Below are 27212 nucleotides of genomic sequence, written 5' to 3' on the forward strand. Positions count from 1 at the left end.
TTTTCTGTATGCTACTCTTGAAAACAACCACTTTACAAACTGATATGCCACCCAGGGATCCTGGAGAGGTGGCAGGACATGCCCTTGGCCAGTGAGTGGTCACACCAGGCCTGGATCCAGGGCTTGCTGCCCTTACCGTGAGCCCTTTTCTCTCACTCTCCCAGGTGTGCTGGCTGCAGTGCAGGAAGAGGGGCCCAGCCAGCACCCTGCTCCCTGAACTTGCCTTACGCTAGTTCAGGTGCAAATCCTAGCTTCTGAAACCATGGAAACTCCTGCTTTCTGGAAAAGCACTCCCTCCACTGTCAGGACCTGCCCTGTGTCTGGCACCAAGCCCCACTCCACCTTGGGGACTGCTGTGTCCCCATTCCTTCCACCTCCAGTGTTTCCCCAGCACCCAGAGTCTCGATCCTGCCAATGAAATGAACACTGCAGGCAGACACTGCCATACAGGTGTTCTAGGAAGGACCGGCAGGCTGGGTACTTCTTCCCTCCTATGTTTCCTGGGGGTCCAAGGCCCCCACGCACCCCAGGTTCTCTAGCTGTTGTGCAGATCCACTCCTGCTCTAGTTTAGTAATGAGTCTGGAAGCTCATCTAGAAATCCTTTATTTACATTTTATCTTAGAAAAAAATATACAGATCTGGTGCTCTGTTGACTCCTCCGGTTCAGGGTCTTTATGGGAGGGTGAGAGAGGGCACAGGGCAGCCCTCCAAGGCAGTCCATCATCCATCAAGGGCCTCTGCTCATCTGGCCCTTGAGCTGGACTTCCCTGAGATCAGCCCCAGGGCCCTGGGTGACAGGAGCCATGCCAGGCCTGGGGTGGGGTTGGCATGAGGGGCAGGGGCTGGGAGGCACTTGGACAGTCTGGCCATCAGAAACTGGATTGGCCCCCTGAGCAGAGTGGAGAGAACATGGGCCAGAGACTCTGTTCCTAAGGGGAGGACACAGGTGCCTCAGGCTTCAGGAATGGGGGCCCTACCGTGAGCCACTTGGATAGACACACGTGGGCATCTCACATGGGGGCCAGGTGACTGTAAGCACCAGGGACTATTTGGCTGTGTTCTGTGAACCACTTTAACACCACCTCCTTGTTCTCCTTCACCCACTTGATGTTGGCTTTGGTCTTCTCCAGGGCTTGCTCCAGAGCCCGGGTGCCTGAGCCGAAGCCTACATCCATGTTGTTCTTCTTGAACTGCTCCAGCTGTGAGGAAAAGGATAATTCTGAGCCCCTGGTTAGGTCTCGAACACAGCCCTGAGGAGAGGGCTGCCAGATCCTCTGTCCTCCCCCTCCATGTTAGGGCCCCTAACATGGGAATGGGGACCACAGCCTGTTCTCCAGGACAGGGAGGGCCAGTCCTTCCCTCTCCCTGGCAGGGGTCAAAAATGACAGCCCTGGGCTTCCCTAATGGTGCAGTGGTTAAGAATCTGCCTCTCAATGCAAGGGGCGTGGGTTCAAGCCCTTGTCCAGGAAGATCCCACATGCCTCGGAGTAACTAAGCCCATGCGCCACAACTACTGAGCCTCCACTCTAGAGCCCGCGAGCCACAACTACTGAAGCAGGCCCGCACGCCGAGAGCCCGCGCTCTGCAACAAGAGAAGCCACTGCAGTGAGAAGCCCGCGCACCACAACTAAGAGTAGCCCCTGCTTGCTGCAACTAGAGAAAGCCTGCATGCAGCAACAAAGACCCAACACAGCCAAAAATAAATAAATAAATAAATTTATTAAAAAAAAAAAAAAGACTGCCCCAAGGTTCAGCCTGGCTCCTACATGTATTTAATCTTCATTGTGAGGTTCTTATTGAGTTGATCCTCAGTTTTTAAATGAATTACAATCTCAATCCAATCAAGGGAGGAGAGAGGAACAAATTAAACAGACACCACAAGGAAGCAACCAGCCAAATTCAAAATGTGGCCATTTCTATAGTACAAATGGCCCAGGTGCTTGAGCAAATAAATGTTTTTTTTGTTGGTTTTTTTTTTAAAGAGATGCTACAGATTAAAAGATGTATTAGTACTGGAGGTTGTAGCGAGGGCAATTAGGCAAGAAAATGAAATTAAAAGCATCCAGAAAGGAAGAAGTAAACTATCTCTGTTTGCAGATGACACGATTTTGTATACAGAAAATCCCAAGGAATCGAAAAATAAAAAAGCACAACTATTAAAACTTATGAGTTCAACAAGGTTGCAGGATATAAGAGCAATATACAAAGATCAATTGTATTTCTATACACTAGTTGTGAAAAATCTGAAAATGAAATTAAGAAAACAGTTCCGTTTACAATAGCATCAAAAAGAATAAAATACTTAGGAATAAATTTGACAAAAGACGTGCAAGACCAGTATGCTGAAAACTATAAAATATTGTTGAGAAAAATTAAGAAGACCTAAATAAAAGGAAAAATAATGACAAATAAATCTGTGTTAATGGATTGGTAGATTTAATATTACTAACATGGAAATACTTCCCAAATTGATCTACAGATTCAATACAATCCCTATCAAAATTCCAACTGTATTTTTTTGCAGAAATTGGCAAGCTGATCCTAAAATTCATAAAGAAATGCAAAGATTCAGAATAGCCAAATGATCTTGAAAAAGAACAAAGTTGGAGGGCCCACAATCCCGATTTCAAAACTCACTACAAATCTATGATAACTAAGACAATGTGTACTAGCATAAAGACAAACAGATCAATGAAATAGAATTGAGAGTCCAGAAATAGACCCTAAAATTTACAGTCAAATGATTTTCAACAAAGGTGCCAAGATCATTCAATGGGTGAAAGAATAGTCCTTTTATCAACAGAGGAATGGATAAAGAAGATGTGGTACATATCTACAATAGAATATTACTCAGCCATAAAAAAGAATGAAATAATGCCATTTGCAGCAACGTGGATGGACCTAGAGATTATCATACTAAATGAAGTAAGTCAGACAGAGAAAGAAAAATATCATAGATATCATTTATATGTGGAATCTATTTTTTTTAATGATACAAATGAACTTATTTACAAAACAGAAACAGACTTACAGATATCAAAAACAAACTTATGCTTACCAAAGGGGAAACATGGGGGCCAGGAGAGATAAATCAGGACCTTGGTATTAATATACACACACCACTATATATAAGATAGATAACCATCAAGAACCTACTGTGTAGCACAGGGAGCATTACTCAATATTCTGTGATAAGCTATATGAGAAAAGAATCTGAAAAAGAATGAATATATGTATATGTATAACTGAATCACTTTGTTGTACACCTGAAACTGACACAACATTGTAAATCAACTATACTCCAATAAAATTTTTTAATAAATTAATGATATTACAAAAAAAAGGAATAATCCTTTTAATAAATGGTACTGGACAACTGGATAGCCACATGCAAAGGGATGAAATTGGACCTCTGCCTTACACCATGTACAAAAATTAAGTCAAAATTGATCACTCCTAAATGTAAAAGCTAAAATGATAAGAATCTTAGTAAAAAGCATAGGTGTAAATCTTTGTGACCTAGGATTAGGTAATTGTTTCTTATATATGACACATAAAGCACAAGCAACAAAAGAAAAATAGAAAGTTAGACTTCATCAAAATAAAAAACTTTTGGACTTCCCTGGTGGCTCAGTGGTAAAGAATCCGCCTGCCAATTCAGGGGACATGGGTTCGATCCCTGGGTCGGGAAGATACCACATGCCCCGGAGCAACTAAGCCCCTGCACCACGACTACTGAGCTTGTGTTCTAGAGCCTGCGAGCCACAACTACTGAGCCCACGTGCCACAACCACTGAAGCCCTCGTGCCTAGAGCCCGTGCTCCACAACAAGAGAAGCCACCGCAGCGAGAAGCCCACGCACCACAACGAAGAGTAGCCCCAGCTCGCCACAACTAGAGAAAGCCCACGTGCAGCAATGAAGACCCAATGCAGCTATAAATAAATAAATAAATAAATAAATATTTTTTTAAAAATTTAAAACTTTGTGTATCAAAGACACTATCAAGAAACTGAAAAGACAATCCACAAAATGGGAGAAAATATTTGCAAATCATTTGTCTAATAAGGGCCTAGTATCCAGAATAAAGAACTCTTGTAACTCAACAATAAAAAGACAAATACACCAATTAAAAACTGAGTGAAGGGGGCTTCCCTGGTGGCACAGTGGTTAAGAATCCGCCTGCCAATGCAGGGGACACGGGTTCGAGCCCTGGTCCGCGAAGATCCCACATGCCGCAGAGCAACTAAGCCCACGAACCACAACTACTGAGCCCGCATGCCTAGAGCCCATGCTCCACAACAAGAGAAGCCACCACAATGAGAAGCCGGTGCACCGCAACGAAGAGCAGATCCCACTCTCCGCAACTAGAGAAAGCCCGCGCACAGCAATGAAGACCCAGTGCAGCCAAAAATAAATAAATAAATATATTTTTTTTTAAAAAATGAGTGAAGGATTTGAATAGACATTTCTCCAAAGAAGATATACAAACGGCCAAGAAGCACATGAAATGATGCTCAACATCATTAGTCATCCGAGAAATGTCACTCATAACCACAGTGAGATACCACTTTGCACCCAGTAGGATGGCTATAATTTTTTAAAAAAGGAAAATAACAATTCTCCCCCAAACATAAAGAAATTGGAACCTTCATAGATTGCTGGTGGGAATGGAAGTTGGTGCAGTTGCTTTGGAAAACATTTTGGCAGTTTCTCAAAAAGTTAAACACAGTTACCAAATGACCCAGCAATTCTACTCCTAGGTGTACACCCACAAGAACTTAAAACATGAACATAGGGGACTTCCCTGGTGATCCAGTGGTTAAGACTCTGTGCTCCCAACGCAGGGGGCACAGGCTCAATCGCTGGTCAGGGAACTAAGATCCCACAAGCGGCTGTGGCACGGCCAAAAAAAAAAAAAAAAAAAAAAGACAGAATTTGAAAATGGCCTGGGTATAAGATGATAGTAAGGCATTGTTAATTTTCTTGTATTTGCTAATGATAGATTATGTTTTTAAATTCCTTTATTTTAGATATGACTAAAGTGTTTATAGGTGAAATTATATAATATCAGTGATTAGCTTGAAAACTGTCCACCCCCAAAAAATGTCAGCAAATGTTAACAATTGTTCAATCTGAGTAATGGGTACGTGGAGGTTCATTATATTATTCTCTTTACCTTTTGCCTATACAAAAATTCCAAGATGAATATCTGTGATTGAACTGTGACATTTAGAAAGTCTGGATACCCAGTTTCCCCTGTACATGAGGAAGGCCTGACCACATGGAGCCCCGCTGCCTTGTGAACACATGCGGTGGGAGCTGAGTGGCGGCTGTCCCTTGAGACTGGGGATGGGCCTCTGGGTGCTGCCCCAAGGTCCGGGGCTTCTTACCTCCTGCAGCTCGAACTCAGTGGAGAATCTTCGGGTCACAGCCTGGATGAGGTTGGAGAAGGAGAAGGAACCACCGCCGTAACTGCAGGGCAGGGAGAGAGAGGAACCGTGAGGGGGGCCAGGAACCAACGTTCAGTGACTGGCAGGCGACACAGGACCCTGTGACTGTCCCTATCTCGTAGATGTGATGAAATGACATGTCCAAGGAGACACCACTAGGGACTTGAACACAGGTTTGATTGCAGTGTCCTTGCTCCCATCTCTTCAGAGAACACTCCCATTAGCCAGACTTTCTTTCTCCCAAGTGGGAAAAGGGATGGCTGTGCCCCGCTGCCACATCTTTCCATTCCTGTCCCTTCCCGACCTCAAGCTGGGTTCTTTTTGGACCACTCCGATGCAGTGTCTACCGTCCACTCCCAACCCTACAGGGTCTGGTGCACACAGCCCATCCCCAGGGGACGCAGCCTTGGTGTGCGCTTCCCCTAACATGCTCTCAGCAGACTCACTCCTGAAAGATTTTCTTCCAGTTGCTCTGCACAAAGTCCCAGGCCAGAGATTGCCCGAGGACGTTGCTGGCAATGCTGTTAATGGTGGAGGTGGCATCCTGCTTCCGGATGAGGTCTGGGTTCAGGGTGTAACTCAGGTACCTGTGAGGACAGCATGCTGCGTAATAAGTAAAAGGACCCTGCCCTCCACCCCACACACCTCTCCTGCAACCTCTCAACATGCCTTCAGCATGCTGCAGGTTAAAGACTCCTCGGTCCTACCGCCCTCCTGTAGATGGGACACTGAGTCCCCTAAGCAGGGTCACTGGCTATGCTAGGTATCATACTGACATAGACCAGGTGCTTGATAAATATCTGACAATGAATGAACGAAGGAAGGGGTAAGCGCTGCACTAGGTAGGATGGCCACTCCTGTCTTTGAAATTGAGGGTAGCTCTTCTTTACTGAAGTACAGAAGATGGCATATGAGGCACACAGTGGGAGCCAGGAGCCCTCATCCAAGGGTTTGGGGGGTGCCCAGCTGGATGTCCAGAAGGCCTCAAGTCCAGGTGCACCACAGCCCTTGACAGAGAGGTAAAGGCTAGGAGACTGCAGCAGTTAAAAGCACAGGACGTGGACCCAGATCCAGATTCAAATCTTGTTTTTCTCACTTAGTAAAGCTTCTAGACTTTGGGCAAGTTGTTTTGCTTCTTTGAGCCTCAGTGTCCTCATCTGTAAAACTGGGAAACACACTGCTCCACTGCACAGGTTTGCGAGGATCCCACGGAGGAGAGTGTGGACGCCTGGCTGGTTTTTTCTCCCCCACATTGGGAGCCTGGTCCCCGGCGGGGAGGGGAACTCACCCAGCCCCGCCCAGCTCTGGTCCTCACCTGTTCAGGAGCCAGACCTGGTTGGTGCAGGCCAGCGCTGAGCGGAGCTTGTCAGCTTCATTAACCAGTTGGGCTTGTCGTAACTGCCTCCAGGCGAAGTCCCACTCTTTCTCGTCGCCCTGGGCGATGGCGTTGCAGTAGATGGTGGACCGCAGGTTGGGATGGATCCTGGTGTGGGGTCAGGGTGTCAGGGGTAGAGTAGCAGCAGGGAGGGCAGGACGAGGGTCTGATGAGGGCAGGGCTGTGAGCTTGAGGGACAGATAAAGATCAGGAGGCAAGCAGGGGACACACTCACGGGTTATTTTGGGGGTTCTCCATCCACTGGTTGTAAAGGTTCTTGGCCAGCTCCTCACACTTAGGCAGCCCATTGGAGCAGGCAGTGCTGATGGCATTAATCTCATTGTACCTGCCCCAGGGGTGACACTCTGTCAGCATGCCTGGCTCTGACTCTGGCAAAGACTCCCCGGCTGACACACAACTCCAGGAAGGGCAGCAGGGCTGGGGCTCTAAGGTTGCAGCCCTCCCGCCCTTTGGGTCCCCCCTCTTTGCTTCTTGCCTTGGGCAGCCCAGGGAGGGTGGGCACAGACTCCAGCCCCACCTTCAACACCTAGAATCTGAATAACAATGCCGGTGAGGGGACCTTGAAATTTCAGTTTGGTCCTTTGTACAAAGAGGCCACATAGAGCCTCAGGGCAGGGCTCCCTATTCCTCGTGGGTGGGTGGGGTCTCTCCCTGACTGGTGGCCCTGGTCCAGCCAGCAGTTGGGAACTTCAGAGGAGGATGCTGCTGGGACTTGCTCTGGACTTCCCAGGTCAGGGTGCCTGGGCCAACTGTGATCTCCAGACCCAAGAGAGGTCATACTCACTGGTCCATCAGGCTTTCTGGGCGCTTAGTCCAGTTTTGGGTGAGATTTTCAAAATGTAGGAAGAGAGGTTCAACCTGATTCCTGAGGTAATCCTGGGAAAAAGAAAACATGGACAGCCTCAAAGAAGAGACTCATGCCTGACCCACCTGGAGCCCCACGGAGCCTCTGATGTGGGTGGGCAAGTGTAGCAAGGGCTAATGGCTACAGAAGCAAGAGGCCAGAGGCTAAGGGCCTCGCCCAAGGCCAGATAGTGGTCAAAGGAGCCAGCGCTAGTTCAGGTCTCAGATGACTGATCTGAGATTCTTTCTCCTCAACCAGTTCTGACACTGATGTCTAAGTATCACCATTTCCTAATATAGTTTTAGGGCCTACCATCCCCCCCCACCTGATCATAAGTATTCTGCCTCTATTGTGGGGAATTTAGAAAACACTGTAAAGCGTAGGCAGAAAATACTAACCATCCCAGAACTTACCAAATCCAAGACTCCCAAATTGGTGAGTTTGCCCCTTCCTTTCTCTTTTCTACCCAGCATATCTACAATTCTGCATGCTGTTCTTTTAGCTGGCATTGTCGTGTAAGGCCCCACCCATGTTATTAAACTCCTTTGCAGACGCTGGTTCAGTAGAGTAGATTATCATGTGTGTCAACCAGAATCCGCATCCAAATGTTAAAGGAATAAACCCCCAAGAGCAAAGAGAATTGGAAAGGAAACAACAGTGGATGAGACGGCCACACAGTGTAGGAGCTGGGAGGTGGAGAGAGGGAGGTGGAACAGGCTTGGCCAAGGCGGGGGTCTGCAGCAGAGCACCTGCCATGGGGGAGATGGAGACAGAAGCAAGGAGACTTGCTGTGGCGAGGCTCGGAATTAGAGGGATGCGTGTGCAGGGGACAGGAGTGAGGCCAGGCTGTGAACAGGGCAATGGAGTCCAAGTCTGCAGAGGGACTAATTAAACCCTCAAGCGCCCACTTCCCTCCCTGCCTCAAGCAACACCCCTCCCTCCCCCATGAGCAAAGCTGAATCAGAGGGGCTCAGCACTAGGGTCCCCAGACACAGTGGGAGGGTTGCTGAATTGCAGAGAGGGCCAGAGGTGAAAGTTTACAGCCTAAATGGAGGTACCCCCCAGTTTCCTTCCCCACCCTGATCCCAGAAAGTGAGCCTCAAATGCACAAGACAGAGGATCACTCTGGAGACTGAATGGTCTCAAGGGAACACAGTCACAGATATTAATTTTTGAAGGTCCCCACGAGGAGTTACTTAGTCACCCCATAACAAGACTGCAGGTGACAAACTCCACCTCCTCGTGGAGCTTTCAATCACTGCCTCACTCTCAAATTCAAAGGGGCAGCTCAGCTTCCAACTTGAAAGAGGAGATCAAAACAGACAGAAGACTTGGAGGAAACAAGTCAGTGAAAGAAAAAGAAAACTTCATAAAAGCCTATGATAAATATCCTCCAAGAGTTCAGAGACGATATTGCATAGGACGCTGGAGCCAGGAATAGCACTTGGAAAGTTAAATATATGATAGAAAAAATGAGGAGAGGCGGTGTGCTAAACTGAGGGCATATCCCGGAGGTCAGAACAAGAAGTCAACAAGCCGGAAAATAGGAGAGAAGAAAACTAGAGGACGAATGTAAGGGCAGTGAATTGGATTAACAAGTGTCCCAGAAAGAGAGAACCGGGGGAAAAAAGGAGAGGAAGAAAGTTTAAAGGAGCAATGCAAAGTTGTCCAGGTTGAAAATGTAGAAGGATAAGAAAGGCCTGCATGAAGGACCACCAGCATGGAGAGAAGAGCCCACAGCTTCCAGAAGGGGAAACTGGCCACATTCAAAGAACTGGAAATAAGAAAGGCCCTGGGCTTCTCAACAGAAACATGAGAGGTTTGATGTCAATGGAGCAAGACCTGAAATTTCCTGAGGAATAATTTCCAAAATAGAAACTACTTTTTTAAAATTTTTTTGGCCATGCTGCGAGGCATGTGGGATCTTAGTTCCCTGATCAGGGATTGAACCCATTCCCCCTACAGTGGAAGCGCAGAGTCCTAACCACTGGACCGCCAGGGAAGTCCCTCAACCTAGAAACTTCTAAACCCAAGAAAACTCTCAATGCAGTGTGAAGGTGGAATAAAGACATTTCAGACAATCTACCTGAAAAAATCCACCTCTTATGAACCCTTTCTCCAAAACTGGAAGATGTGCTCCCCTAATAGAGAGAAAACTCAAGGAAGAATCCATGGGTTCAGGAAACAAGAGATGCAACAATGGAGAGCCTCCCAGCATGGGAGCTGAGTAGCCGTTCTAGAAGGGAGCAGGCCGACAGAGGGTACCAGGAGGGATGCCTCCAGGAAAAAGCAAAACTAATGTACTATCTGATGCATTTGTATAAGATGTATAAAAAAGGAGACACAAGCATGGTACTTTATGTGGCTCGGCGGAGAATGATATTTAAATAATCACATACAGTAAGTGCTGAATGCTGAGTTGACCAAATACTGTGATTTTACTACATTAGGAGGATGGGGTGAATCCAAGGTGTAGGTAGGTTAATGAGTTTAAAGTGAGTTAAAACCTCATTTACCATAACAGTTAGTTAATCATGTGAAAAACATTTTTAATGACTACATAATATCCCATCAAATGGATATTCTAGTTTACGTAACCAACTCCAACTGTTGGACATTTGAGTATTTTTGGTTTTCTTGTCTTTTATAAACCACACTTCAGTGAACATCCTTATGGGTTCAGCTATGGATCCAGAGCAAGCAGCTTCCCTCTGATCCTCCCTGCCCGTGCCCCCAAGCTTCAAAACTGTTAACATCGGCATCCCCCTCCAGGCCCTTAGGGCAGGCTAGGCAGGCGCAGGCCCGCTCCTTTCACAGAGGGGTTCTCTGGGGCTGAAGAGGATTGCCTGAGTCCACACAGCTGATGAAAGGCCTCCTCCCTCACTCCCACCCCCTTCCTGTTCTGTGGCTTTTTCTGTTGCCTTCTGAAAGAAGGATTTGCTAATTTCCAAATCTAGCAAACCTTGCTAGAAGTCTGTGTCCTTTCTTTGCCGTGCCCAACCTGCTCACCTTCTCAATCCCTGCTCCCTTCACCCTACATCCCTCCTAATCTCTCACCACTGCCAAGGACTTGGCGTGTTTCACCATTCCAGGCAATATTTCTATTCACTTCCTTATGGTGTAATTTCAGGCACTGGGGAATTGGTCCTTGAACCCTGCCATGACCCTCTGTACCTTCATGGGGCCGTAGACCTCGGATCGGTCGAACATGAGCTTGAAGTACCTCAGGCTGCTCAGGGCGGCCTGCCAGGGCATGTACTCTATCTCGTTTTTCAGGAAGAGGGTGTTGTTCAGCGCCAGGGTGACAGGGACTATACGGGCACTGGGAACAGACAGAGGGGCTCCAGTAAGCACCCCCACCCAGTCCAGCCTCACTGTGGGAACCCCAACCTCCTCCTAGAGCCTGAGGTCCCAGAGGCCCAACTGAGCCAACTCCAGCATTCACCAGGGGTGGGGCTGGGGGTAGGGGCGAGGGATGTGGATGCTGGGTGGTGCCACAGACGAGGCCAGCCCAGGCCTGGCCCTCACCCACTGCCAGTCACATTTCCTTGCTCATTATCCCCATTTTACAGGTGAGGAAACTGAGGCTCAGAGAGGTAAAGTGCCTTGCCTAAGGCCACACAGCCCACAGGAGACAGATCAGAAATTCAAAAAGACAAGAAACCTGTGCTATTTACTCTGCCCACCTCTTCTCTGATTGCTTGGCTCTCTGGTCTTTCCTCCCTCCACCTCCTCAGGCCATCTGTGCATATTTGGTTCATAAGTGTCCATGTCTATGGGTGATATCACTTATGTCTAAGAACTTGGCACCTGCTGGTGCTCATGAACACAGCAGCTGCTCAATAAATATCTGTTTATCCATGCTGCATCTCTTCTATCCTGTCCTTCCCGTATCTTTCTCAGCACTGAGCATGGTGGCCTGGGCCATAGGTAGCCCTTCGGAAAACCTTGGTGCCGTGGAGTGCACTGGGGTTTTGGAGTTGGACAGGACTGCGTCTGGCTGTCATGGGCTAATGTGTGACCTCAGGCAGGGTACTCAAGCTCTGAATCTCAGAGTCCTTCTCTGGGAAGTATGGGCTGTGACGCCGACAATCTCCGGGGACATGGGGCCAAGGGAGGGGTGTGCACAAGCACAGGGAGCCCACGGTGCTGAGCCTGGCACACGGTGAGGACGGCAGCAGGCAGCACTGGCTCTCACTATGGAACCGCACTCACCAAGTCTCCAGGCTTCCGTGGCTGAGCACTCACCTGGCCAGGTTGAAGCTGTCGTAGATGACCTGTGCCCGATTGATGACAGGGATGGTCTAGAAGGAGCAACAGAGCGTGTGACCTCGGGCTGGCGGTGCGGGCAGGCCCTGCAGTCTGGGGCCCCGTCGTGGGGCTGGGTCTCGGGCAGGGGATGGGTGGGGCGGCAGGTACCCACCAGTGGTCTTATCTGCAGCTGATTCTGAATCTTCCTCCAGTTGTTCTCATCGTAGTTCACCTGGTAATAGCCCGTCACGTTGACGTTAAGCAGGACCCACTCTTCTGCTCCGGTTTTGAACATATTGTTTTGGGCTGTGGGGAGAGACCAGAGCTGGGCAGGGCTGCTCAGAAGGCCACAGGCTGACCTGACCCAGGCCTCGGCAGAGCAGCCTCCGCTGCAGCCTGGCAGCAGCCGGCCCTCACGCCGCTGGGCCAACGGCAAGGAGAGGGGCGGAGAAGAGGGGTAGGACTGGCTGCCGGGGCCCGACTCTGGCCGTGGACCTTGGACAGATCAGTTGCCATCTCTGAACCTCAGTGGCCGCCCTGCCTCCCACAGGCTCTGTGTGGCCGGGTCAGTGGCATCCACCGGGACAACTCCATCGGCACACCCCCGGCCACTCAGACTCAACTCCCCAGGCGGCCTCTCACCCTCCACCCCCTCCTCCTCCCACCTCTCCACTTGTAACAGTGCCATCACACCCAGGCAGCGCCTCCCATCCAGTTAGCCCCCCAGCACTGCTCATCTCTTCCTGGGGGCTCTGTGCCCCCTCCTCACGGCTCTCCCTCCACCCTTTCTCCTGGCAGCCAGAGGGGATCCTTCCATAACTGCAGGTCAGACCCAATGGCTTTCCCACTTCCCACCTGTCCCAGCTCCTCCTGGCCCGAGGACATAGCCATTGTCTCCTGCAGCCTGCAGGGACCCGCTTCAGCTTCACCGAGGGCGCACCTCTGCCCGAGCCACACTCAGTCCCCGAGCTCTGTCCTACCTCAAGCCTTGCGCTTGCTCTTGACTCTGCCTGGACTGCTTCTCTCTGCTGCCATTAGCCTGGCGAACTCCTGCTCTTACTCTGACTCAGCTCACCTCCTCCAGTGTTTCCTGACCTCTCCATGAAGTTGAAGCTCCCTATTCCCCGCTCCCTACCCACTTGCCCCAGTACCCCAGAGGCCACATGTGCCTCCGTTAAAGCACTCAGCACAGCTCTGGAACGTTTGAACTGCTGTTTTCCTTCCCTTCACCTGCAGCCTTGGCTTAGGCAGAGGATGACTTGCCTTGACCTTGGTTTCCTCAGTGCCTGGCAGAGTAGGACTGCTCATACTATGTGCCAGGCACTGTTTTAAACATTTCATGGGAATCCTCTTCTTTAACCTTCACACAACTCAATGGGGTAGATATTGTTCCTAGCCCCATTGTATAGATGGGGAAATGGAGACCAGAGAGAGATGGTAACTTGGCCAGGGTCACACAGCGTAGAAATTAGAACCAAAGAAGCTGGCTCCATTTGTTGAATGAAACGATGAAGGAAGCCCTGGCTGAGGCCTGCCATAACCCCAGAACATGGGCCAGGAGCTGGGAGTATGGGATGGGGCTGCTGTCCACTAGGGCAGGGCTGGATTACCTGCTGCGTTGCCCTGCAGCCAGTAGTGGTCCTGCAGGTTGCCATTTCTGATAGATGAGATGGGAACAATCCACAGGTATCTGCAACAAGAGATCCAGAGGCCAGGTGTGAGAAACGGCAGCTCTTGGGCACTGCCAGCAAAGAACAGCCTTGCCCAGACTTCCAGTTTCTGCCCAACTCTGGCACTAAAACGCCCCCATCCTCCTGGCCCAGGAAGGACACTGTCTACAGCCACTGTGGCAGGGCCACAGCGGGCCAGGCCCTGCTATGGTCAGAGGGTCCCAGAGCAACTGCCCCTCAGAACCCTCACTAGGACGCCTGTCTCAGTGACCTCATCTGCTCACTTGAACACTGAGGGGCGGGTGACGTTGGACTCGGGGTCAAGGAGGAAGTGCTTCTGGGAGATGCTCCCTGTTTTGGTGTCCACAGTGATGACAGGGAAGCCCATCTGCTGGGTCCAGCGGTCCATGATGGCACGCACGGTGTCTGGCAGCTTGACGGCCGACTGACTGTTTACAGCCTTGGGCAGAGGGATATGGTGCGGCCATCAGCGACTGCCATTCTCCCACCCACCCACTCTCCCCTTGCACCCTTGGCCTCCCCTTAGTGGTACCACTTTGCTGGGAGGCAGGAGCTGGGGTCCCAGCCCGGCTCTCTGTCTCCTCGGCTGCCCAGTGCTGGACGAGCCAAGACCTTCCCAGCCTCTGGTTCATTCCACTTTGATTAAGCAAATCTATGTGGCCTCCCATTCTGTGATCCACCCTCAGGTGGGTGTGTGTCAGGGAGGGGCACCCAGGATGCCCATGGCTCAGCCTGAACAAACCCGGGAGGACAGGCAGGGAGAGGAGACAGAGAGGAAGGAAAACCAGTGTCCGCATGTCACAGGCAGCGCGAAGGAGAGGGTCGTGGCGATGTGAAGGAAACGCACCTGGATGAGGGGGTCTGGGGATGGGCTTAGGTTGGTTGTTATTGTCTTAAATCTTTTTTCATCTTTTTCCATGTGTGTGCATTGCTTTCATAATAATAACAAAAAACCAACCACATCTGTTAATAACTGAGAAAATAAAAAACTAAGAACAGCGTAAATAGAGGGCAGAAGACCCTGTCGGAAGGTGCAAGCTGAGGGAGAGGGCATCTCTAGGGGGGCTGCAGAGAGAAGGGGCTCAGGGAAAGAGGGAGGGGCAGATGGAGCTGGAGGGGTGCTGGTGTGGAGGAGGGCTTGGCTTCGGAAGAAAGGAAGGCGCTGGAAACTGAGGCTGGGCAGGGAAGACAGTGGAAGCGGAGGGGAGGGACTGACGCTGTGGGAGGTGTGGGAGGTGGACCGGCCTCGTGGCAGATGGATGTCGGGCTGGAGACTGGCCAGGAGGGCCCTGGAGCCCAGCTGTGACTCTGTGACAAGGCCCTGGGCCTCCCCTCCCTGGTCAGGCTGGTCATGGAGCACAGGCATATGGGGGGATCGGTAGGGCTGACCAGGGCCACAGAGAAGGGGTGGGGGCCGCCGTGAAGGAGAAGACATGATGGGGGATGATGGGGAGAGTCTCAAGAGAGGTGGGGAGGAGGGGCAGGCGGGAGGGTGGGAGTGGTCAGAGGGTTTGCCCAAAGACAGGGGCCACTCAGGGTCTGAATGGACAGGAATGCAAGGTGAGGCTGGATAGGAGGGTCAGAGAGCGCGCCGACGGTTCTGGTGTGTGCAAAGTCATGTCTGGGAGGGGCCAGCCGGGGCGCAGGGCAGCCAGGAATGCTGAGTAGGTGAATGACTGGCTCCAAAGTTCCAGGGAGAGGAAGGCTTGGGCTTGGGAACCACAAGAGCCCGTTTCCTCGCTACTCAGATGACGGCACTCCTCAGCTGCCCTCACAGAGCTCACTGTAGCGTGAGAGGGGCTGCCTGCCAGGGCTCGTGACCCAGGCTCTCGTAACACCTCCTTCAAGGAGACATCATTGCGCCCATTTTACAGATGAGCAACCAAGCCTCCAGATGGCCTGCCTGGGAGGGTAAGCAGTGGAGCTGGGCACATTCTCTTACACGTGTGCTGCCCCCAAGGACTTTCAGCATCTCAGGACCCCCACAGAATGGCTTCAGGGGGGCTGGTTGTTACTGACCTTCTGCAGGTGTTCCCACAGGTCCAGGTAGGTGGTGTTCTGATAGGCAAAGGCATGCAAGTAGGACTGTGGAAAGACAGGGCACGGTGAGGGTAAAGCTGCTGCCCCAGGCTCTACCACTCAGCCTCTGCGGTAGGCCGGGGCTTGGAGGAAACACCTCCCACCCTATGGCTGGCCAAGGGTACTCACCGCCAGGCCCTTCCTGAACAGGTCCTCAGTCAGGAACTCAGAAAGCATCCTGATGACTGAGGCTCCCTGGTGGAGGACAGGGGGCTCAGAAAGCTGCGCCGAGCCAGCAGGAGACCCTGTGTCCCCATTGGGCTGGAACAGGTGCTCCCGGAGCCCCCAGCTTCGGTGGGCCCCTGTGGGCCGAGATCCCACCTCCCTTCCCATGACCCCTACTATCTCAGGACCAGCACGGGGGCTGGGCAGCACCTTGCTGTAGGAGATGGAGTCAAACATCTCGCTGATCTGGGCGGGTGTGTTGACCTCCTTGGCAGGGGTGGTCAGGGGGTGGGAGGAGGCCAGCGCGTCCACAGCCATCACATGGTACAACTCGTTCGGCACCATGAGGTCTTTCTGCAAATCCCCAGCAGCCATCAGGAGACTGGCCTGGGAGGGGGTGACCCAGGTCTTCCCCCATCCCAGACCCCAGAGGTCCCTGGGCAGCGGGCTCACCAGGTTCCAGGTGGGCTCTGCATGGTCAGCACCCAGGTACTCCACGTAGGAGGCAAAGCCCTCGTTCAGCCAAAGATCATTCCACCAGGCCAGGGTCACCAAGTTCCCAAACCACTGTGGGGGAGGGGAGGTCAGCCCGGCAAGCCACTCACGCCTTGCGGTCACTAACAGTACCCAGAGCTACCCTTCACCGAGTGTTCCCAGCATGCCAGTCTTGAGCTCGGCTTCCCCGACATCATCATGACTCTCCTCCCTGACACCCTGCCAGGTGGAACTCTTCCCTTCTCAGCTGCCAAGGACGGAGCCACAACGTGTGCCGTCTCCTCCCAGAGCCCCCCTCGTTCTTTGTCTGCACTCCCCATGATGGGGGGGCTACCTGGTGGGCCAGTTCGTGAGCAATCACAGTGACAACCCGCTCTTTGTTGCTGCTGGAGGAGGCCTGTGGGTCAAACAGCAGCGAGTTCTCCCGGTAGGTCACCAGCCCCCAGTTCTCCATGGCACCGGCGTTGAAGTCGGGCAAGGCAACCTGGTCTGGGGAGTCCAGGCTGTTGGTGGGATGGCCTCGGGCTATGGGGGGAGACCCATCCACTTCCCCCCAATGCGAGGTACCTCACTCACCAGATTTTGGGAGTGGGTAGGGTGTATCAAAATGTTTGGCAAAGAAGTCTAGGATGGGACCTGTCACGTTCAGGGCATAATTGCCATGGTTCTCTGCAATTGCATTAGGCCGAGCCCAGATCCCGACCTGCAAAGAAGACAGAGGTAGGTCAGGGGCCCTTCTTGGGTCCTGGTGCAGGTGGGCCGAGTCCCAAAGCCTGGCAGGCTGGGGGACCAACTAGGTTAAACTGGGAGGCTTGGTCAGCGGAGGAGAGGGCGGGGGTGTCTCTTCAGAGCCTTGAGTCACACGCAGGGGCCTTCGGGGAATAACAATAGCCATAGACACCATCTGTCTGGCACCCAGGAGTCGGGAACTCCCTTCATGAGGAGGGTCCCACTTTTCAGATGCAGAGACGGAGGGTCAGAGAACCTAAGGCACTTGCCCAAGATCACTCAGAACTGGGATTCAAACACTGCCTAGCAACTCAGGGGCTGGGACAAGGATGAGGATAAATAGGAATATCTCCCAGGCCAGGACCAATCCCGAGGAAGGATAGGTGGCCTCAGCTCCATACCTGGACGTTGTTGGGTGCCATTGTCTCCACACTCGTGAACTCGCACACGATGTAGGCCAGAAGGTATGTGGACATTACAGGCGTGGTTTCGAACTCAGTGATGTTCCACCTGGGGTCTTCTACGAGCGGGACACTGGGACCTGGGCAGGGAGCACGCAGGCATGTGGGGTTGTGCCCTCTCCCTGCCCTGTGCCCCAGCCCTGGGGGTCTGCTTTCCAAGGATGTGTGGCCCCAGCCAGACCTGCTCACCTTTGGGCGGCATGTTGGACAAGGCTGTGAATCCGTTGGGGTGGATGAGGGTGATGTTAAATGTGGCCTTCATGGCCGGCTCGTCAAAGCACGGGAAGGATTTCCGGGCATCTGTAGACTGCATCTGTGTTGTGGCCAGCACCCTGCCCGAAGCGGGGGTTAGAGGGTGTGCCAGCTTAATGCCTGTGCCCGTGTGGGTACGCGGGGCTGGGGCTGTAGGGTGTTGCTGGGTGTGCAGGGATGGGGTGCACAGATGCTGCCTGGCCTAATCCCTGCCCTCCCCACCTCCCCCAGGCCGCCTCTAGGCCAACAGGCCAGCTGACGTGGGAGAACAGAGCTCCTTCTGGACTCAGGGTCAAAGTCCTGGCAGGCTCCATCCCTGTATTGGCTGGGAAACCTTGGCAAATTTCTTTCCTCAGAGCCTGTTTTCCAATCTGTCCAAGGGGCACTTTCATCTCTCATCCCTACTCCCTAATAAAGTATAGAGGAGCCCTCCGGGAAAGGGTCGATTGTCTTGGTAGCTGCTCTACCGGAGCTGCAGATGGAATGATGGGCCAGCCAAGGACTCCCGAAGGTTCAAAGGCCCCGAACCCAAGCCCTTCCTTGGCTCCCAGGGTCCAGCTCTGCCTCAGCACCTAGGATCTGCCCCCCAGCAGACCCAGCTCTGACTTACTTTTTGACATTGCCTTCCATGTACTCGCTGCGGTAGAAGCCTGCCAGGTCGTCGGCCAGCTCCCCCTGAAATGCACTCTCCATCTCGTACATTCTGCCTGCCTCCAGCGAGCCCTTGAGGTGTACCACCAGATACTCCGTGGGCTCTACCAGCTCGGTCCTGGCGATGTCGGGGGCCGAGAAGGCCCCCACGCCCCGCAGGGCCACCATGTGCCCGTGGGTTGTGGTGTAGTTGAGCTTCTTGCTATGGATGATGATGACGTCAGTGGGGGCCTTGCAGATGAAGCGGACGATGCTTGTGCCCGTGAAGATATACAGGCCATTCTCATTGGGAGTGAGGTAGGGCCTCAGTGTCACCTTGTAGGAGTCAGGCAACAGTGTCGTGGGTAGGCGGTATCGGTTCCATGGCTTGCTCTGATCCAAGGTGGTGGCCGTGGTGATGGTGGTCACGGGGCTCGTAGGGGCCACGGTGGTGGTGTACCCGGCATTCTGGTTCTTCTCCTGGTCATACAGCACAGACAGAGCGATGATAGTGGCTATGGCCGCCACGCCCAGGAGGATGCCCAGGATGCCCAGAGCCTTGGATATGTAGAATCCTTTGGCCATGGTGAGGGTGCAGAGGGAGCTTGGGGAGGCTCAGGACAGGTGGGGAACAGGGCAGCCTCGGGCCAGGCTTATATCCCTGAAGGGGAGGAGCCCCACAGCCTGCAGACTGGGCAAAAATTAACCAGGGCTCAGACAGGCGAAGGTCACCGGACTGGGTGGGAACACACTCTGCCCAGGTTTCGGAGAGGAGATCCAGGAACAGTGTGCGGAGTGCAGCTCAGGGGTACCTGCTGGGAGCAAACTGTCCGGTTACAGGCTGCAGGCTTCCTGGAAGCCCACCGAGGGCTGAAGGGCAGGCGTCAGGCTTCGTGCCCAGCGGGGAGAGGGAGCGGCCAGGTGGCTTGGATCTGCCTGCAAGAGGAGACAATGGGCACCAGAACAGGAGGATCGAGGTTAGGTCCAGGAGGTTAGAAGGACTTCCCAGGAGCAGGGAGGTGGGAGATGAAGAGAAAGGGAGAGTTGGTTTCCGGCTCGGGTCAAGAACACATTGGTTCACCCCTGTGGTTGGATGGATGCCCAGGGCTCCTCAGTGACATGGCCCCAGGCTCCCTTGCATTCTTTCAGAGCAGGGAGTTCTTCCAGGTTCCCCTCCCTTTCCCTTCTGCCAAAAACTTTTTCCTCAATTATAAGCTCACTGAGAAGAATGAAATAAGTTGTTTTGCCTTTTTTTTTTTCTTTTTTTTAAGAGAGGAGGCTGGTGGAGCCTTAACCTCTTCCCAGCCGTGACCTTGGGCAGGTAATTTTACCTTTCTGAGACCCCTTTCCTCGTACATAAATAATAGTATTTACTTCTCAGATTTGTTGAACAGATTTAATGAGAAAACATATTAAATACCATATAGTAGAACCTGAAAATCCTTCCCTTCCCTTCTTTCTTACTCAGAGGTCAACCATTCTATCCTTGGTAGAAAGGAAGATATTACTTATCATGCTCAATATAATATGTTCTTACAGGAATATGATGTTCATCGTCACCCTTCCCATCTGCCAGCCCAGTTCCTCAGACCTCAATATCACCTGACCCTCACCCCAACATCCAACTCACCCTGCCCCCCAATCTCACCATGTCCTTGGTCAAAGCCACTGTCATTGTTTATGTGGGCACTGCTGGACCCTCATGACTCCTCACTTCCACTTGGGCCCCCTCAAGCTAGTTTGCTACACAAATTGGATCATTTTGCACCACTGCTTAAAACCTTCCCTTTGCTCTTGGAATTCAGACCAAATCTTCTAAAGACACCCACAAGTTCAAGTGCTATCAGCTGGCCCACTTCCCAACCTCGTTCTCACCACACTCCCCTCTGTTGTGGCACTCCAGCCACTCTGGCCTTCACCCAGACCCTCCACCACAGGACCTTTGCATGTGCAGTTCCCTCTGTTTGGATCATCTTCTCCCCCTTCTTGCCCTGGTTACTTCCTATTTATTCTTCAAGTCTTTCTCAGAGAAGACACCCTGACCTCCGTGACTAGGTCAGGCCCCTTAGAACCACAAACCTCTTCTTCAAAGCCCTATAACTCAGCACAATTTTCCATTTGATCTGTGTGGTGATGATTTGAGTGTTGCCTGTCTCCCCGACCAACGGCAGGCCCCATAAGAGCAGGTCCCTGGCTGCTTCTGCTCACTGGCACTAGGCACGGTGCCTGGCACATAGTAGTTGCTCAATACATATTTGCCGAGTGAATGCACACAGGCGTGAATGGGTGCATGGATGAATGAGTGAGTCAATTCAGGCATCACTCCTTATTGGAGTCTTTGCAGCCCATCTCCACCCCTGTCTCCACTCCCACTTAGCCCTGGGAGAACTGTCTACCCCCTTCTCTGAGTCCTCCTCCAACCATGGCAGACAGGCAAGACTCTTGCTAGGGCCAGATGCATCTCAGGGCCCACGCTTGTCTCCTCCCTCATCTGGTCTGTCAGCTCCTCATTCATTGGCCACTCCCTGCCCCGTCTTGGGCCAGCAACCTGTGAGCCCACCTGGAGGCTTGGCAAACAAATGCATGCATGGACGGTAAGTGTTCATAGGTTAATTCATTCAGGCATCCCTGTACAGGGTCTTCAGGGGAATCCTGGGTGCCCATCTTTGGGCTCAAGGGCGCTCTGAGCCGTCAGCACTTCCCTCTTTCTCTCTAGAGACCTGCCCCCCAGGGCGTTGGTCTGGACAGTGTGGACTTCCCATTGCAGTGACCTACAGCCAACCCTACTAGGCCTGGGCTGATGGCCAAGGGGCAAGAGTGGGAAGCCAAGTACCGAGGGAGGGCTGCAACTTGGGCATGGTGACAGAGGGAGCAGCAGCCCCTGAGGGTGACTGAGAGTGAGAAGTATGTGCTTCCAGTCTCCCTTCATCAGGGCTAGAATTTGCCAAGGAAAGCCATCCCTGTTGTACCCCTGAAGGCTGGCACCCAGGGGTCATGCATCCGCTTGCAACAAGTTTCACTCTGTAGGACCTGAAGCCCTCTCCCACCTTTGCAGCAAAAAGACACATAAGCCTGATTGGCCTAATCTCTACTCCAAACAAAGAAAGAGGCCCTGCCTGGCCCATCGTGGCCTTTTCCTGTTTGCTTTGGACACAGTCCGTGGGCCCAGCTGGCTGGGATCTTTACCCTTTTGGAAAGGGCCTCTGGTCTTCAAAGCTGGCACAGCAGGCAGCCCATTGCCCTGTAATGAGAGGTCCCTGTTCTGGGTACTGTGCCAGCCCAGGCTGGGGGCACATAGAGGGGCATGCTCCACAGCCCCCACATTCTCTAATAATAAAAAGGGATCCCTCTTCCAGCCCCCTGCCAAGGCCCAGGCATGGCCATCTCTACACCCCACTGGGTAGCAGTAACCATGTTCTTCTCCCCTGTCACCCAACGTGCCCACACACCTTGGCAGAGGGATCGTCCTCTCCTGCTTGAACCTGGTCTCTGGCTCCTCACTGCTTGTGGAATGAAACCTCAGCTCTGGCTTGAGCCTGAAAACCTTCTGTGGACTTGACCCTCTGGCCTCTCCTCTTTCCAATGCCCAATGTGGCTCCAGTTGTGGGTATTTCCCCAAACTCCCTGGACTTTTTCATACCTCTGTGCCTTTACCCATCCTGTTTCCACTGCCGGGAATGCCTTTCCTCTCCCTCCTGTCAAACTCCTACTCATCTTTCAAAACCCAGCTCAAACATCACTGCCTTCTCATGAACAGGCAGCCCCTTTCCCCCGGGTGCTTCCCTGGCCTCTGGTTCACACCTCTATCACAGCACTTAAGGCCATCTATGTGTTCAAAAGCTTCTCACTAGACCTAGGCACCTCAAGGGAAGCCTCTGTGACTTTGTACACCCCTCCATGCCTAGCACAGGGCAGAAGCTCAACGCTGGCTAAATGAATGACAATGTCCACAATCCCTGCCTTGGCTTATAGGTCTAGTGTGATCTAGCCTCCAATGATTCTCTGGTCTCATCCCAAGCCTTCTCCCCCTGTTGCTCTGCCCCACTGGCCTCTTTTGGTTTCTCAAGCCCACCATCTCTTCCTTCCTCCACCCCCCACTCCACCCTCACCCTCACCCTCACCCTCACCCCCACCTCACCCTCACCCCAAGCTTCTCTTTGGGCCTGGACAGCTTCTGTCTTTCCTTCACACACCACCCACTCATCCTGGAAGCTCACTTCAGCGATGCTATCCCGGGGCAGCTCTCCCAGCACCCCCAAGACTCAGCGCCATGAGGATGGTATCCTCCATACCAGGCAAGCACCTAGTACACAGCAGGCAGGTAACACATGCTCGCGAAATGGAGCAGCCATAAGAAAGCGAGAGGCAGTGGTTAAAGACCGAACTCGGCGTTAATTCAGACCCTGGATCCTCGGCACAGATTTCCCCTCTATGCCTCACGTTCCTTCTTGGGCTCCTAGATTGTGCATACAAACCACTTTTGTGAGTTTTGCCATATCTGTGATCCTCCTGTACATTATTTAGTTAACATTTTTCTTTAAATAAATTCACTACTTACTCTCCTTCTGAGCAATAACGACCAAGAAGTCATGGTTGGATGTATTACGTTATATTTTTTCTGATACACATTTCAATCTATGACTATTGATTTTAAAACTATTCATCTAGGTAGCCACTACAATCATCTTGTTTAGCTGCACTCACTTGGGGAATCACTGTTCCACCTTGTATGATTCTGGGGTGGCATCACCTGCAGACTGTCTTTGGAGTGGAAGATTTCTGCAGGCGAGCAGAATGTGTGCATTCCTTTTACCATTCATTTCTTGATGGGGGAGAAGCTGAGTACCCAGCCCCGGTCTCAACCAAAGCAGCCTTCCCATCTATGGGTTTATTTATTTCTGCCCTGCCTATGTTTTGGTCCGGGAACAAAAGTTCTAAATTAAAAAAAAAAAAAAAAAATTAAGGTTGACAACAATCATGTTAGAGAATATTTGAGGCATAGCCACTCGTGTAGAAGACATTAATTGAATGGGAAAAGTCAGCTTTATCTCAGATATGGGGGTACAAGTTGCCTTGAATTCAAACATGACAACGCCAGGAGCCTGGGAGGGGCTGTAGTGGGGAAAGCCAGGACCAGCAGTCAGGCAAACAACTGTGCAGTCCCAGCTCCCTCACAGATCGCTGGGTCTTGGGGTAAGCTGCTGCTCATGCTTGCTCAACACCTCCCCGCCCTATCCTCCTCAGCTGCAGGGCTGTGCAGGCTGGGAGCTATGGAACAACCTGAAGCCCATCTGTCTGCTCTGAAGGAGCAGCGAGTTAGGAGCAGGGATGAGGCTGGGGCCCCAGTGCAGGGCACATTCTGGCCCCTCCAGCCCCTGGCCTTCTCCCAGACTTCTGAGGTCTCCACCCACAGCTGCGTGAGGCTGGGCCTGGGCCAGCCCCCAGGGTGCTTCCTCTGGGAGCCTTGGACATTGTCCATCCTGTGAGAACCGCAGAAGGCCCTAATGGGAAGTCAGCTCCTGTTTTGGCCTTTGGAGCCCAATGCAAGGGCACTCAGGAGCAAAGGAGCAGAAGGGGCCCTCTTGGAGCTGGGGAAGTACACCAGCCTCGGAAGGGCCATTCTGGGCTGTGGATCCTGTCTGGAAACTCCCATCTGTGTAACTGAACAGATAATCACCATCAGGATAATCACCACCATTTGGCTGTTGAGAAAACCAAGGCACAGAGAAGTTAAGTGACTTGCCCAAGGTCACACAGCTAGTTAGTGGCAGGTTCTATTGCTTAACTATATGTGCCTCCCAAAGCATCCTCTCATACAGCTCCCCACATTTCCTACTAGGCAGTGCCCAGGAGGGTTAAAAGACCACAGGAGGAGACACACACCTTTTAGCATAACAACACATGACAACAAGTTAAGGAAGGCCAATCTGGGCAGGATGAGAGACCTGATCATCTTTTAGGGGAACTGTGTGTCCCTTCTTCTGAATTTTAGAGGCACACTAAGGGACATGGGGCAGGAGTGGCTGCTGCAAGGAATAGCTGAGAGACTGGCAACCTGGTGGAAGTCAGCTTGGGGGCTCTACAAAGGGACCATGAACTCCCTGCCCCCAGACCAGGACTGGGAGCAGGGGCTGGTTCTAGGAAGTGGAACTTCTTATCAGAGGGGGAGCACTGTGCTACCAGACACAGGTCTCTGTGGAGGACCCTGGCTTGCCTTCAAGGGTGCACTCGAACCACTGTAGCGTCTCCAATGATGGACACCCAGGGTTGGGCCCAGGCTGGAGGTGACGGCTGTTGGCCTGTGTGAAGGAAGGCACCCAGGGCACTCAGTGTGAACAGCTGGCCTACTGTCCCTGCCATCCCTCCTAGACTCTCGAATAGCCCCCAGCATGGGGTCCTGGATTTTCCACCAGAGCCAGAGGCCCAGGAACTAGGCCCCATTCCAATACCCTGATTGATGCCTTCCCACGTGGGGACCCCCCACCTGTCTTCTCAGAATGCTTAGCAATAAAACTCTTGAAGCAAAGTGGCTGGAGGACTTGGCTTAAGGGTTGTGGAAATGGGAAGGAGCTTATGCCCCACTCCCTAGAAGGCTCTGGGGGAATCACAGGGCAGGTGGCCGGTCTGCCTCACACAGTTGAGCCTGTTTCTCCATCTGTGAAGTGGGAGCAGCTCTCTGGGGTAAGCTTTCTTCCACTGATAGTCTAGCTTTACTCTAGGGCTTTTTAGGGAGGTGGACTAGTGGAGGATGCCAGCCCACTGCCAGAGAGGGGCGAGGCACCCTGCCTTCCCCACCTCCCCTGCCCCCAATGTGTCCAAAAAGGATCTTTGGTGGATTGGAGGCCCATTTCCTCTTCCGTGTGACCATGCCCTCATTTCTCCCCTCCCCCACCTCACATATCTACAGCCAGCTCCTCAAACACAGACAACCAACGGAAGGGCCCATCTAGTCCAACACTCTGCTTTTACAGGTGAATAAGGCAAGGCGCAGAGAGGTCCAGGTCAGTTAGAGACTCAGAGACTAAGCCACAATCATACCTTAGGCCTGACTGAGAACAGTACTCTGACAATTCAACCACACTGCCTGGTTGGTGCAGTCCCTGGGCTGGGTTGGAGGGAGGAGGCGGATTCAAGTTACAAAACCCAAGGCATGACCCAACTGGGGCACCCGTGCCCACTGCACTGCTGGGGGTTTGGAGGTGCAGAGTTAGGGCCCCACTGGCTCATCTGGAGGACCCCTCCGCAGAGCAAGTGCGGGCTGCAGTAGGAGCATTGCTCTTCTCGGCTGCCAGGGAGTGCTGGAGCGGGCGCTCCGTTCCTGCCTCAGGAGAACCCGCGAACTATGGGGTTGTAAGGAGCAAGGGAGACGACGCTTGTTCAGCGGGAATTCCCTTTAAGCGGTCGGGGGGAGGGCTTTGGACGGAGGCAAAACGTCCAAGGTTAGCTAAGGGGGACTCCTACTGCGGCCTTGACCCTGGACCCCCCCCCCCCGCTCCTCCTCTGGGGGCTGTATAGACCCCAAAGGCTGGCCGGGATTCCGTTCATTTTTGGCTCCGCCCCACCCACTACGAGTCTGAGCTGCGGTGCCTCACAGTCACCACGCTCGCACCTCTGTCCCCACACCACCCTGCCTCAGACCACAGCGGGGTAGAGTCCGCTGCACCAGCGGGGTCTCTCCATCTGCCCTCCCCCAGAGGCGCCGGCAGCTGCCCTCCCCGCCCTGGGGACCACCTCCCCAGGTGGACGGCCCCCTGCCCGGCTGATAGGCCCGCTGCGGAGCCAACTCGGCCGCGAGATCATAGCGGGATCTCAGCCAAAAGAATTCTTCGCTCTCCTTGGACCTCAGTGTACCGGTCTGAGAAGGGGGCGTCGGCAGGGACGTCGGGGTCTCTGCGCGCGCTTGCGTCGATGTCCCTTCCTCACTGTGGCTGCCGCCCCGCAGCTGCCCCGCAGCCCCTCCGCGCCCCGCAGACCCTCTCCACCGCGCTCCACTTGCCTGTGGCCGCCAGGGCGCCCGACACTGACCTGCTCGGAGCCTCCTCTCCCGAACGACGAGCCGGACCAGCCACGGCCACTGCCCACTAGGACCTGACTCCTCCTTTCCCCTTCTTTGTAAAGGGAAGTAATCTGACCCGACCACTACTCCCGGGTTAACCTCTGCCCCCCCACAGCTCCGCCCGGACTCCTCCCCGGCCTGCCCGCAGCCTCCCAGGAGCACCCCCGATAGGGAGCCGGTCCAACAACGGCCGGCCCGCAGGCCCTGGAATTGCTCTTTGGTTCCAGGTCTCCCGCTTCCACACCCCACCCCACTACGCCCCCCAGCCCCGCTGTGGCCGGAGCCCCAGGGCCCCGCCCCCCATCTGGACAGCATCTGCCCTTGGGGGAGGAACACAAAGCCTCGCCCTTCGAGTTGGGGCGCGGGGGGTGGGGGGAGCCCCACTCATTCAAAAAAATAAACTGGGCATCCCCCGGAGATGGCTGTTCCCGATAATTGAATGTCGGCAGCACAGAATTTAACTTTTGTGATACCTGGGGCTCATCATTAAGAAGGCAGAGAAGCAGCAGGACCTAGCAAAAAAAAAAAAGACCAGAGCCAGGAGTATGTTGCTTCCAGAGGCTGTGCAGCCAGGGGCAGGGCACTCCTCTTCTCTGGGTATCTTTTTTACTGGGCAGTACCAGATGATATTTGTATTCCCTTCCTATGGCTGCTGTAACAAATTAACACAAACTTAAAACAACGCGCTTATTATCTTACAGTGTTGTAAGT

General features: G+C 52.9%; 1 protein-coding gene across 2 annotated transcripts; it reads right to left on the minus strand.

The window, feature by feature from the left end:
• Positions 1 to 588: 588 nt before the first annotated feature.
• Positions 589 to 26644, minus strand: ANPEP (alanyl aminopeptidase, membrane). 2 transcript variants are annotated; one of them, XM_067696700.1, is made up of 21 exons: positions 26471 to 26644; positions 18426 to 19381; positions 17753 to 17895; positions 17504 to 17643; positions 16950 to 17076; positions 16708 to 16862; positions 16332 to 16445; positions 16089 to 16232; positions 15843 to 15908; positions 15654 to 15719; positions 13898 to 14073; positions 13554 to 13633; positions 12116 to 12249; positions 11941 to 11996; positions 10867 to 11014; positions 7633 to 7724; positions 7063 to 7173; positions 6768 to 6935; positions 5899 to 6039; positions 5393 to 5474; positions 589 to 1200 (listed from the first exon to the last, which is right to left on the minus strand). In XM_067696700.1, the coding sequence occupies exons 2-21, from the start codon at positions 19028 to 19030 to the stop codon at positions 1012 to 1014; spliced, it is 2937 nt and encodes a 978-aa protein (XP_067552801.1). In that variant the 5' UTR covers positions 19031 to 19381; positions 26471 to 26644; the 3' UTR covers positions 589 to 1011. The 2 variants fall into 2 exon arrangements, with proteins under 2 accessions (XP_067552801.1, XP_067552811.1); XM_067696710.1 differs by having other exon boundaries at positions 18426 to 19377; positions 26438 to 26644.
• Positions 26645 to 27212: the final 568 nt, after the last annotated feature.

The sequence above is a fragment of the Pseudorca crassidens genome, chromosome 1 (genome assembly GCF_039906515.1).
Source record: "Pseudorca crassidens isolate mPseCra1 chromosome 1, mPseCra1.hap1, whole genome shotgun sequence".
Classification (NCBI taxonomy): Eukaryota; Metazoa; Chordata; class Mammalia; order Artiodactyla; family Delphinidae; genus Pseudorca; species Pseudorca crassidens.